The 13112-nt window shown below is 42.3% G+C and overlaps 1 protein-coding gene across 4 annotated transcripts in view; it reads left to right on the top strand.

The window, feature by feature from the left end:
* Positions 1 to 313: 313 nt before the first annotated feature.
* The window catches only part of NECTIN3 (nectin cell adhesion molecule 3), a 62592-nt gene continuing 49793 nt past the window's right edge, over positions 314 to 13112 (top strand). For 3 of the 4 annotated variants that reach the window (XM_085304939.1, XM_085304938.1, XM_085304940.1), the window contains exon 1: positions 314 to 649. In XM_085304939.1, the coding sequence (XP_085161065.1) occupies positions 433 to 649 (217 nt within the window). In that variant the 5' untranslated portion in view covers positions 314 to 432. The remainder of the gene's footprint in view (positions 650 to 13112) is intronic. The other variant, XM_085304937.1, reaches the window with a different exon arrangement.

Below are 13112 nucleotides of genomic sequence, written 5' to 3'. Positions count from 1 at the left end.
AAGAGGCGGCGCTGCGGGAGCGGCAGGGCGGGACGTACCAACAGCCCCCCCCCGGGGGGAGGATGGCGCGGCGCCCCCTCCCACCAAGCTGCTCGCGTTCGGCCGCGTTGCCAAGGGGAACCCCCCGCGGGGCGCGAGCGCGGCTGTGATTTCACAGAGCGGGGCAGGGGCGCGGCGGGACGAGACGATTCACCGCGAGGGGAACAAAGGCGGGGGTCGAGGCGGACGCACGCCTTCCACCACCACCACCACCACCCCCCCCGCCCCGCGGCGGGGTGGTGTGGCCCGCTCCGAGAGGGCGGGGAGTCGCGCGCAGCACCTCCCTGCTCAGCGACACACGCACCCGGCTCGGGAGGCGGTGGGCGCTGCGTAGGGAGCGGGCGAGAGCGGGCTGGAGCCGTGGCTGCGGCGCCTGGGAGCCGAGCCCGGAGCATGGCAAGGGCCGAAGAGGCCGCGGAGGCTGTCGCTGTTTTTCCTCCCTTGCCGGCTCCTCCTGCCCGCCGGGAACTTTTCCTGGCGGCTGCCGCTGATGCCTCCCCTCGGTGGTGGTGGCAGCGGCGGAGGCAGCAGCGACGGCGGCTCCGCTCGGCTGTGCCCCCCGGGCCGGGGCTGGGGCTGTTGGGGCTGCTTTTGTCCCGCCTCTGCTGCAGTAAGTGAAACTTTTCCCTTTCCGCGGGGAGGGGGCGGGCGGTGGAGGAGGGCGGCGAGGAAGAGAAATCTGAGAAATCCCGGCAGTGCCGGGGATGCGGGCGCGGCCGGGCCGGGGGACGCCGTGGAGTTGGGGGAAACTTCGCGTGCGCGCCCGGCGGGCGGGGTGGCGGTTTCGTGGTGGCCGGGAGGGGGAAGGAGGGCGGGACGTGGCCGGGATCGCGCAAGTTTTTCCCGGGAGCGGTCTCCGAGGGGGCGAAGCCCCCTGAGAGCGGCTGGAGGAGGGGACGAAGCCGGCGCCCAGCGGAGCCCCGACCGCTCGCTTGTCCTTCTCCGAGGTGTCTCGCCGCCGCTGGGACGGACGGGCGCCCGCCTGGAGGCGCCCCGGGAGGCCGGACGGGGGGCGAGCCGCCGCGGGGCGGGCCGCTGCGCCGTCTTGCGGCGCCGTTGCCGGGAGCGGCGGCCGTTGGATTCCACTTGTCGCGGCGGGGACCGTTACGCGACCGTTAGGCGCGCGCGAGCGCGGGGGGCGCCGCGGGGCGGGGGTGCGGGGGGGGGGGGGGGGGGGGGGGGGGTCCCTGCCCCCGGGGGGGGCGGGGGTTTTTTCCCCCCCCCCCCCCAATGACGGACTGTCTGCGGCGAGCTCCCTCCTTGAAGGGCGCGCGTTTCTGCTGGTTGCAGAAACTCACGGCTGTTGTCTTTCGTTTCTTGTCTTCTTTTTCCGTTTGTTTCCCGTAGCCTGTAGGAAAGACAGAAGGGTGGGTCTTCGTGTGCGTAGGGTTTTATCGGAGGAGGAGGAATATATACTCTTTCCTTCTGATGCTGTTGGCTTGCATAGTTCCCCCCCCACACACACACTCCGTTAATGAGGACGAAATTGGTGCTAGTTAGTGTAGGGTGATGGATTTAGAGCTCTTGTTGTCTTGTGCAGAACTGATTTGTTTACTCCAGCTCACACTCGAGCAGCTGTTAAAGGGGGCACTACAGTGCAGGGCCCCCATGTGGTTTGGTGTGATCAGACGTAGAGAAACCTTCCCCCTGCAATCACACCCAACTCCTTGGTGTTTTTTTATTTCATTTTTTTAACTTATTTATTCCGCTCCCCCTCCCGTCAGTAGAAAACAAGTAAACCAGGTAGAAGTTGTAAACTTAAATCAAAGGAGGATTTTACTGCATGTGAAGTGGAGTGTGTAGTATCATTTCCATGGAGTGGAAGACAAAAAGAAAGTGGAGTGGCTGTTTAAAGGGCAGATTGAAAACCATTATCCCGCTGTTTGTGTTCCCGACGCAGTAAGGAGTAGTTGGTGAGGATTTTGTATTACAGGATACACTGCGTCCTCTCTCTCTAGAAGGAGAGGGAGGAACAAATTAAAGGGAAAGTCTATAGAGATTCACGTGGTTGTAAATAGTTAGATGAGCTTACAAGCCATGCCGCCATAAAGCAATGGTATTGTATCTAAGAAATGCTTTTGCAGGGAGGGAGTTGAGACACTACTGCTGTAAAACTGTGCTCTTGCATGTAATAGTCTCCCCCCTCTGGCAATGATGTAGTTCTCGGAAGAGACGATTGTTACTAATTTAAGTTAAAAACATGCATTTGCTGAGGCAGAACTCTGTAAAATAGAATATGTTGCATCTATCCTTAAAAATGATTTAATATGATTCCTTATTCTGGTGGTGAATCTAAATCTAAAACTATTTCAACTTGCAGCTAATGCACTTAGATAAATTCTGGTGAGAGGACAGACTGCTCCTAGCTGACCTGAATAACTACAATACTACTTACAGCACAAGAGTCCTGCAGGACTAGTTGACCATCACATTGGTCAGAGATTTGTTGGTGTGCTTCTTTAGAGAAGATGAACTGTATGTTAGGGAAGCAGTCTACAACTTGAATTGCTTGTGCAGAATTTGTTGTTGTTGTTGCATACAGCGAGTAAGTCCTGGCTACAGGACTGAGTCCCTGTATGATGAATTTCTTAGTTTGATAGCTGGTGATACTGGCAGGGGTGTGGGGTAGGAGATAATTATTGATTAAAAATAAACTGGTTTTGGTATGATGCTATATGATAGATTTTTACATTTAAAAGAAATTCCTTGCAGAACACAAAGCACTAAAGCACTAAATAGAGGAAGGGGGGAACCTCTCCAGGTGAAAACTAGATAAAATGTGATTTTTTTTTCCAAGCAGCAGAGTATGTTCATGCAGAGATGTCTGCCCTGAGATTAAGTAATTCAGACTTTGGCTGTACTGAGTTTTCTGGAGTCCTGGCAAGAATACCAGGTGATGGAAATCTAGAGTTCATTTCCACTTGAAATAAATGAAACAAAGCCTATTGTCGTCTTGCGTGTTCCCTAGAGCTATTTGGCTGCATATCTTAAGATGTGTTAAAGATCAATACTGAATTTCTTCATGAATAAACTTTGGAGCTATTAGCTGCTAACACACACTTATTAGGTGATATTCAGCTTTATTTGTGGCCAGTTGACTTTCTCAATATTAAGCTGTCACATTCCAGTGCTTCTGAGGTTTGAAGACTTGATGTTTGTAGTGTTGGCAAATGCATTTCACTAGCACTTTTCTTCCTTCATTGAGGATGATTTCTGCTCTTTTGAGCTGAAGATGTAGTTGCAGATCTGATATAACTTTGCCAAGCTATTTTTACATGTGAGTATAAAGGTAATAGTAACAAAGAAGTTAAGAGCATCCTTATGTTGTGTCATGCAATAGGTTACTCTTCTAGTCTTGATGAGTTTAATTCAGATGTCACTCTACCTGCATGCTTTTTGGCATATATGAACTTAACTGATAAGGCTTCAGAGTATCTGCCAAAAATTGGCATGTTGTGTTGAAATAATGGAATTTTTCAAAGTGTGAAGCTTTGAAGTGTAGTCTGTAGATGAAAGGGGAAGCTTAAGGGAAATACTGGTGACTCTTGGACTGTGAGTTAGAGGAAAACGGTTCTTGGTAAACACCTCAATGTTTAGATTACATTTTTCCCTGAATTTTCCTGCGGTTCTTTCTTTATCTCCTTAACTGCCACTGAGCTTAAAAAGAGAGGGAAGAGGCAGATGATCACTGTAGATTTTTAAAAATGCTAGTGCAATTTCACAGAAATGATGTTAGACATGATGTTTTAGATGTTGGCAGAACCCAAAATTGCTGACTGCTTTTGGTCACCATTGTTCCTGCCAGTAGGTTAATTCTTATAACCTTACCAAAAGCAAGAATTGGAAGTAGCACCACCAAAAATGTAAGCAGGAAAGCTTCAGTGTAAAATCAGATCAATTTTTACACAGTCATTTTGAGCAGCAGCTAGACGTGATATTTTGATCTGTCATTCTTCAGAGAAATTGTTGGCTATGCTTGCTCTTTAATGAGGCTAGAAAAGCAATTACTTGTGGGCCATATTTTTTTTTAAATTTCCATTGAAAAGACTTCTCTTAAAGCAGCCTGGAGTACTGAACTCCAGAGGGTACTGGGGGTGGAAGGACAACTAAGGAGGTTGGATCATGAAAGTGTGAAAGCTGTGTAAATGGAAGTCTACTGCATATGAAAATTGAGTTGTAAGTAAGGTAAAGAAAATCCTAAAATGACTTTTGACCAGACTAGTTTCTGTGATTAAGAATTCAAGCCATGATAAAAATATATTGAAGCTAAACAAAGAAGATTACTACCTTGAAACAGGCAAGTGTAATGGTATGTTTAAAAACGTGTATAGAACTATAGAACGTGTTTTTTTTTCTCATTGTATATGAAACCACAATAACAGCTAGGAAATTGTTACTTGAATGTTTTTAGAATATGCTATAGCAAGAAATGTACTTTTTGAAGGGCTTTGGGTGAGCCAATAGAACAATGTATAGAGAAAGAATGGAAATCCTATAGAAGATACTCTAAAGAAGTTGGAGAAAAGGGGATATTGGTGAATTAAGCAGGAAGTAGGGCAGTGTATGAAACCCCTGTGTGAGGAAATAGAGCAACTGTACTAGAAGAAATAAGTGATGTCAAAAAGAAGAGCAAAATCTAGATTGCTTGATGATTAGAGTAAATGAAACCTTAAGTTTGTCAAGCTTGTGTATCAAAACAACTCAGAATAATACATGGTGCAGTTTTGGAACAAGTCTTTAAACTGTTTCATTGTGCTAGGTGTATCATGTTAGAGAGATGACTGTTAGGCTGTGGTGCTCATGTAAAATAAATGCAGAATAAGAAAATGTGGATGCTAATGTTGTAATTTTCTGCATGAATGTATAATTTTCGACTTTGTTTTAGACTGTATTTTTCAGGGATCTTTAGCATTACATTGAAATAGTATGTTGGAGATGCTCTAGCTGGAAGAAGTGGTGTAGAACTTGCAAAGAAAAGGTGAAAGCCTGTGGCAGGTTTCATTCCAACCAGTGGTATAATAATGAATTTTAGGGTAAATGGGAGAAGTGAGGATGCCAACTCATGTTTTGGCTTCTGGTGTGCAAGCACTGCCATATACATATGAAAGTGAAAAGTAACCTTACTGACTTGTTAACATCTAAACACTGAGGACTATAAAAACATTGGGATGGCTGTTCAGCCACTACATAAAAGTTGAGAACAATTTCTTGGTTTAAACACTGCATTTCTCTTCACTGCCTCCTTAAATAATAAATGAACACTTTTAAATGAAGTATGAAGATTGTTTGATACTGGACCAAAGAGGACTCTGCCGTGGTTTATTTATTGTAAGATTATAGAGCCAAATATCTTGTTTAGAAATGTAATCAAATCTAGGATGTTTTTTCTCCTACTACATTTATGTAATATTTTTCCCTAGAAGATATAGGAAAAATACAGAACTCCTCTTGTAGCAAGAAAAGCAAAAATATGTTGCCTTTACTGAGCCTGCATACCAACTGATTGCCTGTTAGACGCTGGTGGTATATGCTTCTACAGTATGCAGTGTCACAAGTGTAAATGGATCTGTCATGAACGGGGGAAAGGAATTGGTGATGTGTTGTTTCAATGAACAGTGGGTGGGCTACAGCCTAAATGCTGGCATTTGTGCAATGTGAAGAAAAGTTGAATTGAAGCTTGAGAATCTGAAAGTCCAAATCTAAATTTTTGAAAACAAAACCACTAGTGAATAGAGATAGGATAATAGAAATACGGAGCTTGGTGTATAAATGAGTATAAATTAATCTTGGTAAGTGCCAACTGCCTGCTGTGCTGTAAGTACGTACTGTCTCTTTTTCAGTGTCTGTGCAGGTATCTGTTAAAGCATGGTGAAGCTAGAGAAAATTATTTTTCATTTGATCTTGCACCAGGCAATTGCCCCTGGAAGTAATCTTGAATTACTGTCTTCAGATTGGTAACTTTGGGTTTTCCTGTGTCCAAACCACACTGTACTGGAACATACAGCAAGAGACTTATTAGGCAGGAATGCAGTTAAGTGAGAGAGCTGGTATCAATTGCTTTATACAGTTACTCTGTAGTCATATTGTCCCTTGAAGGTGAACTGTGTGCTAACAGATCACTTTGCCCTAGCACTGTTTGTTTTTGCTTGGACTTCTTGTTTCTAGATTTGAATGGCAATATTGTGTTGAATCAGGATTATCTGAACTAATTTTTTCTTTCTGTGACCACTGTTTACTATTGTACAGATGCTAATGCAGAAGTTCCTGTGAAGAGTTTTCTTAGGGACCTGATAATTGGGTGCTAACTAAATGGCCAGATTTTCTTGTCTATAATCAAAGTATAGTTAAAGTGCAATTATTTAATTACTGTTCTTTATGCTGTGTGTTGCTGAGGTTTTTTTATTTATGGGGAGGAGTTGTGTGTATGGTATGGCCTTTTGGTACTATTTGCATATATAAAAATCAGACTCTTAAAAGATATTTACTTGGACAGTTGTGTTCAGTGCCTCAGAGACCATAAGGATTTGACATACTGTTGTGCACTTTTATTGATGGGATGTGAAAGAGAGTGATTCTTTGAATTAGGCATGAATTTGGTCAAACCTCATTAAATGTAAAAGATGATTAAAATTTTTCTGTTTCAAGTTAGGAAGCAAAAGGATTGCTTAGAAAAGAGTATCACTTTATGGGAAGAAATTCCAAGAATGCCTGGGAAGGGAAGAAGATGGCAATAGCCTGAATGTGTTGTGAGTTGTGCAAAAAAAGTACATGAGAAGCAGTTAAGCAACAAAATGGGCAATAATAGACAATGTCAGAGGAAACTGATTCCAGTCAATGAGGAGATGAGATGAAAAAGCATCTGAGATTGTTTCTGTTTAAAATAAGGAAATAACTGCTGAAGTGGCCAAACCTGATGTAGTATGTATATGCTGGAATGTGTTGCTTCTCTGTAATGTAAAGAAAAGTAGTCAAAAGTTCAGGTTTTTACCCATTATGCTTGTGAGCTGCCGTAATCTTCAGAGTGTACTGCTTGTATATTAGATGACCTGGGGCCAGGAGCAGATGATTATTTAAAGCTAAGTGAGATCTGAGTTTTGTGTTACATGGTTATACTGTTACCACCTTCACAGTTGTAGGGTCTAAACCTGCTTCTAAAGGAAGCTGTAGAAGGTATCTCCATTCCTATTATGTGCTATCTGGTATTGCTGGCCTGCCTTTTGACAGGCTTGGAACATGGACAGGTGTCTCTGTTATGTGAACTAGATAATGGTTCATGTTTATCATGTCTGTACCTGCACTTGAGGTATGAAGTGCCAAAATACTGCATAATCATTTAGAATATTTTCATATATACCTGAAGATGTTTGGTATTATCAATAGATGTAATAGGAGACTTCAAAGAATAATATAAACTATAATTTGTTTATGGCTATAGCTTCTAATTCCTTCTCACTTATTAAATCATGATTCTAGTTGTACAGCAGTGTCTGAGTTGAGGAAAATGAGACAAGCTGATATTTCTTGGAAACACTCTAAATTTCTGCTCAAGTATGGAGCACTAAGTTGTATTGAGAGTTACATGTGTGCCTGAAGGTATATATGTGTGTATATACATATATAATCATCTTGTAATAATTGTAGTCAGATCATGGTTTCTTCAGGATCACTGAAGAACAAGACAGGCTTGTGAGTTGTTAGTGAATTTCTGGTGCTGGCTACTAAATTAAATGTTAAACAAACTCATGGTGAAGAACTTCAAGGATAACATACATAACTATTTCCAGTTATAATAAACTTTCTTGTACGTGATCTGATAGATCAGTGTCTCGAGTTATTTTCTTGTTCTACTCAACTAATTACCTTTTGAGGCATTTTTTTTCCAATGTTAAATCACAAGTAGGTCTTTCTGTCTGTGAATTACTGCTAGTATGAAGTTAGAAGAAAGAATAAAAACCTGTAAAGTCTTTAAATGTCAGTCTCCATTCTCAATCTTTTGTTCACCGTGTTCCCCAAGAGTGGGAAACTGATCAAGTAAAGTTTTATGGATGTATGTTTTCAAGAATAAATTTCTTGAGTTAAAATTCCAAGAAGGTCACTATTAATTCAAATAGTGAAAAGCTTCTAGATTGTCTTCTGATAATCTGTGTTCAATATTTTTGCTTGTTTCAGCTGTTCTTCAGGCAGTCCACGGGAGTAGAAGCAATTTAAATTTTCTAATGTCCTAAAATGGCATATTTTCAATCATTCAACATGAAAGCTAGTCAAGTGTTGGATTGTGTTGAGTTGACTGGAGTACTAGGATTACTTGCAGCAGTAGATGACTCCTGCTGTTTTTGTTCTTGTGAGTACTTCATTATCTTACTGTGTCTAGAGGGAATCATCAGTTTCTCCTTTTCTATTCGTCAGTGCTAGTATAAGATGATAGTTCTTAAATTTGTTGTCAATATCTTCCTGGGGTTGGCTTGAAGAGACATACTTTCCTTAAAATACTTAAAGGGTATTAGTGTTGTTCCTGTAACGCAGTAGCATATGTGGAATTTCTAAATATTACAGTAGCGATCTCTTGCCCCAAAAGATAATTACTGAAAGGTAAATAAAGACTAGTCAAACATATCTCTGTAGTAGATGTGCATAGAGATGGGTAGAGGAAATGGTTATCTTCATGAATTTAATACTAAGAATTGATTTCTGATTTGTCATTTTCACTAGCCCTTAGAAGTGTTAGCTTTAGAAGATTTTAAGTTAATATTTGGCTTAAGTTTCTCTTAATCCAGTTTCGTGAGGGTATTCTATTTCCTTTTCAGTTGCAGTAACACCTGTGCAGCATCTGATTAAGCTGAATACTAGTTTTTGCTGGGAAAAGCACACTTAGGAGCATACTACTAGGTGAAGGGATGCTGGAAGTAGGCCTTCAAAAAGTTGAGCTTGTGTTCAAGCTGGGTAATTAGCTTTGCTAGTTTCTYGTCTGTGTACATCACCTGATAAAACAATAGTCAGTTTAATCAAAGATAAATGTCATCAAATGCAGGGAATTTTTGCATAATAACAAATACTGAGCCATCACAACTTCTGGCTTGTACTAACTTAACCTGGGATAAACATTTTTCAAGCTCATTTTATGAGGATTGTTGCTTTGATTCTCTTTTCCTTGCTTTTTCCCCTCTTGTCCCTTGTCACAATAGAAATATACTTAGTTGACTCTGCTAAAACTTACATTTAGAGATGGTTGAAGCAAAGTTGAAGAGGAGTTAGGCTTAATTCAATCTCTGAGCGTATTTGTAAACAATGATAGTATTTTTTGCTAGTTTTCCCTTCTCCAGTGATGCTACTGCTGTGCTTTAACACTTGTATGCACTTGTAACTTCAAAAGATAAATTTCCTTTAAATAGCAGCAGTGTTCTTACGACTTGATTGAAGTACTGAGACTTTTAAAAAGCATAATTGGCCCTATGCATCTAAAGAAATCGGACATGAGAATTTGGTTGTGAACGTACTGTTAAACATTTGTTAACAGACTTAAATGTATCCTTGTTAAAAGTTCTAATATGTGTTTGGTAGCTGAGATGGCATTAAATAATTTACCTTTGGTAAGTGCCATGTACCAGCAAGTGCAATATAGCAATTTACTCAGGATATTCTACCTGGCTGGGGGCTGGGGGGGGGGGAGTTTACTAAGCTTAGATGTTCCTCTGTGTAGCGCTTAGATGTTCCTCTCTGTAGCTGTGTTTCAGGAGCTTGTGGTATCAGAGGTAGTTCAAGCTTCTGCATGTGGCTTATGTCTAAGGCTACTCTTACTGTTTCAGTCATGAATGTAAGACGTTGGACTACAAGTAGGTGTCACTGTTGATGAGTCAAAGTCCTCATGCAAACATTTAATCATTTAATAGCATACTAACAAATCAGAATATACTTTAATGTAGAAGAAGTTTTATGTAAGGCTCTTAAAAGATATTCTAAAGTTTCTGCTGAGAGTGCTGTGCTGCACAGGAGGAGTTAAGGACTGTGGAACTCCATAGGACTGCCAGTGAGAGTTCACTCAGTGACAGATTTTGAGGGTGCTACTCTACAGCATTGTTTCCCAAGTTAGGCCCCTTGTTTCTTAGGTGTAATAAATTAATGTAGCTGCAAATAAGGTGAAAACTAAGAGAAGAAAAAGAGTTACAATGTCCTCACAGTTTGAGAGGCTGCTCTCAAAAGAGATCCTGCATTGATTGTTATGAATACCTAAAGCATGACTCTGGACAGAGCAGGAACAATGAGTGTTATTTACCATGACTTTAAGGCTTTCAGTAAGTACAAAGTCCAGCTGGAGGCCTATTACTAGTGACATTCCACAGGGATCAGTACTAGGACAGTTTGTGTTCATTTCAACCTATAGTCCAGTTTAGTAGGGTACTTCCAGTAAGTTTGTGGATGATAGGAGATTGGGAGGGGTAGTTGATACCTGGAGACCAGGGCTAATTGAGGAGGATACCTACAGGCTGGAGAAATGGCTGTTAGGAACTTAATGAAGTTCAACAAAAGCAAATGCCAAGTTCTTCTGGCATGGAATGACCTTATGCAGCAGAGAAGGTGTGGAGCCAACTTGTGGAAAGGATACCTTTGAGGAAGAAGCCTGGATGTCCTCGTGGATGTGGATTAGTAGAATGCCTTTGTGATATAAAAGGATACTGGATGATAGTAGCAAAAGCGTGGCCAGCAAGTTAATTAACGGAAGCAATTTTGTTCAGAGCTTGTGAGACATACACTTGAGAGCACAAAATTGGACACAGTTCTGCAGGTGAAAGCAGATGCTGATGCCTCTGAAGTGGACCACTAAAATAAGGAGACTGGAGTGCATGATGTAATGAAGGGAGGCTGAGAACTGTTGGCTCATTCCTGAGAAATGAAAAGTCTGAGATGAATTTAATTGCTGCCAACAACTGCTTAATGGGAGGTGATGGAGCCAGACTTTCTTCAGGCATCTATAAGGAAAGGATAAGAGGCAACAAAAGCAAGCTGCGATAAGGGAAATGGTAATAAAATATTAGCAATACGTTCCCCCNNNCCCCCCCCCCAAACACACACACAAAGAAAGAAAAATAAAACATTGAAACAGTTTGTGGAATCTCTGTCCTTAGAGATGATCAGAATTTGACTGTTATCCTGAGCAACCTGATCTAACTTCACAGTTGGTCATGCTTTGAATTGGGGATTGAATTGAGTAACATCCAGAGGTTGGTTCCAACTTAAATGAGTCTGTTTTTTGTGCATCGGTAGAAAAGAGCTAATGCTATAGTTATAGTTGCTAGCCCTGGAATAAAATGTAGAAATCATGTAGGAGTCTTTTTCAGTTAAGCTTAAAATATCTGAATGAAGCCTGAAACATGATTTTCCTATCAAGGAGTTTTATTGGCTCCCACTGTTATCTTCTAAGATAAGTAATAACTTTTTGAGAATGTCTTTAAGAAAGATGTGCCTGCATTTCTTCTGTTAGTTCAGTAAGTAGTCAGTAAGATCACTATTTACAGCACACAGCTCAGAGCAATGCTGGCAGTGTGACAAATACTGAAAATGTGGTTTGACAGTAAATACAGCAGCTATTATACAGCATTATGTGCTTAGCTATCAGCTAGTTAGGTGCGGGTCTTGGGGCTGAGGGGAGAAAGAGCAAGCTTTTCAGAATCACATGCAGAGGAGGGGGACCCCTTTACAGAAAGGGTCCATTGCAGTGTGCGTAAGTTCAGCAGATATGGCAGAAGGTCAGCACGGATGAACAGGGAACTTCTTCACTGAGCTTAAATGCACAAAGGAAGTTCACAGAAAGCTGGAGCAGGGATGGGATGCCCAGGAGGAGTATAGTGACAAAGCTAGACAAGCTGGGGCTCAGCTGCAGCTGAAACTAGCAAGGGATATGAAGGACAACAGAAAGCACAGAAGGACAACATCATAGGCAGCAAAAGAAGATCTAAGGGAAATGTGCCTCCACTACTTGATGGGGCAGGGACCTAGTGAAGAARGACATGGAAAAAGCTGAGGTAAGTGGTGCTTTACTTATTTTCATGGTTTTCTCTGGTAAGATCTGTTCCCAGAGCCTAATAGCCAACTCTGTGGGAATGTAGCATTACCTACCGTAGAGGAAGGTACAGAAGCTAATGGACATATACAGGCTGACAGGCCCAAATAAGATGCATCTGAGAATGCTAGCTGATGTCACTGTTCTCATCTCTGAAAGACTGTAGTAATTGGGCGAGGTTCCTCATGACTGGAAAAAGGTAAATGTCTTCCTTCTCCAAGGATCCAGGGAGGTAGACTCTGGTCAGTCTTGCCTCAGTTCCTGGGAAGATTMTGGAGCAAATTTTGCAAGCCATTTCCAGGCGCATGAAGGTCAGGAAGGTGGTTGGGAGTGGCCAGTGCAGATTTACTACAGGCAAATCATTACTGATCTGATTGCTTCCTACAACGACATGCATAGCTGAACAAACAAGGAGAGAACAGATAATGATGCTTGCTTTATTTTTATTTTTTTCTAGGCCTTTGACAGTGACTGTCATAGTATCCTTGTAATGAAATTGAGATATGAGTTGGTAAGGAGGCAATAAGGTGGATGGAAATTTGACTGAATTGTCAAACTGGAAGGGTGGTGGTAGCTATACAGCGTTCAGCTGGTGACTCATTACTAATGTTATCCCTCAGTGGCTCATACTGAAGCTGATACTATTTCAGATTTTCACTAATGATTAGAAAGATAGGATAGAGTGTGGTCTCAGCAAGTTCAGGGATGACACCAAACTAGGGTAACAGTAGATATGCTAAAGGGCAAGGCTGCTACTCAGACCTCAACAGGTTGGAAAAGTTAACTGTCAGGAACTTCGTGGAGTTCAGCAATGGAAAGTGCCAGGTCTTACATTTGAATGGGAATAGCCCCATGCAACAGCACAGGCTGAGGTCCAACTGGCTGAAAGGTGACTTGATAGGCAAAGACCTGTTGAATAACAAACTGAGCATGGGTCAGCAGTATGACTTTGCAGGGTTATGTTAGCAAGGGTGCAGCCAGCTGGTCAAGGAAAGTGTTCTTTCTCCTCTGTTTGGTA

This window comes from Rhea americana, unplaced genomic scaffold (assembly GCF_003343005.1).
Source record: "Rhea americana isolate MKP2758 unplaced genomic scaffold, rheAme1 scaffold_213, whole genome shotgun sequence".
Lineage (NCBI taxonomy): Eukaryota > Metazoa > Chordata > Aves > Rheiformes > Rheidae > Rhea > Rhea americana.
Note: the sequence above shows the minus strand (reverse complement) of the source record. Positions and strands in the feature narration are given on the sequence as shown.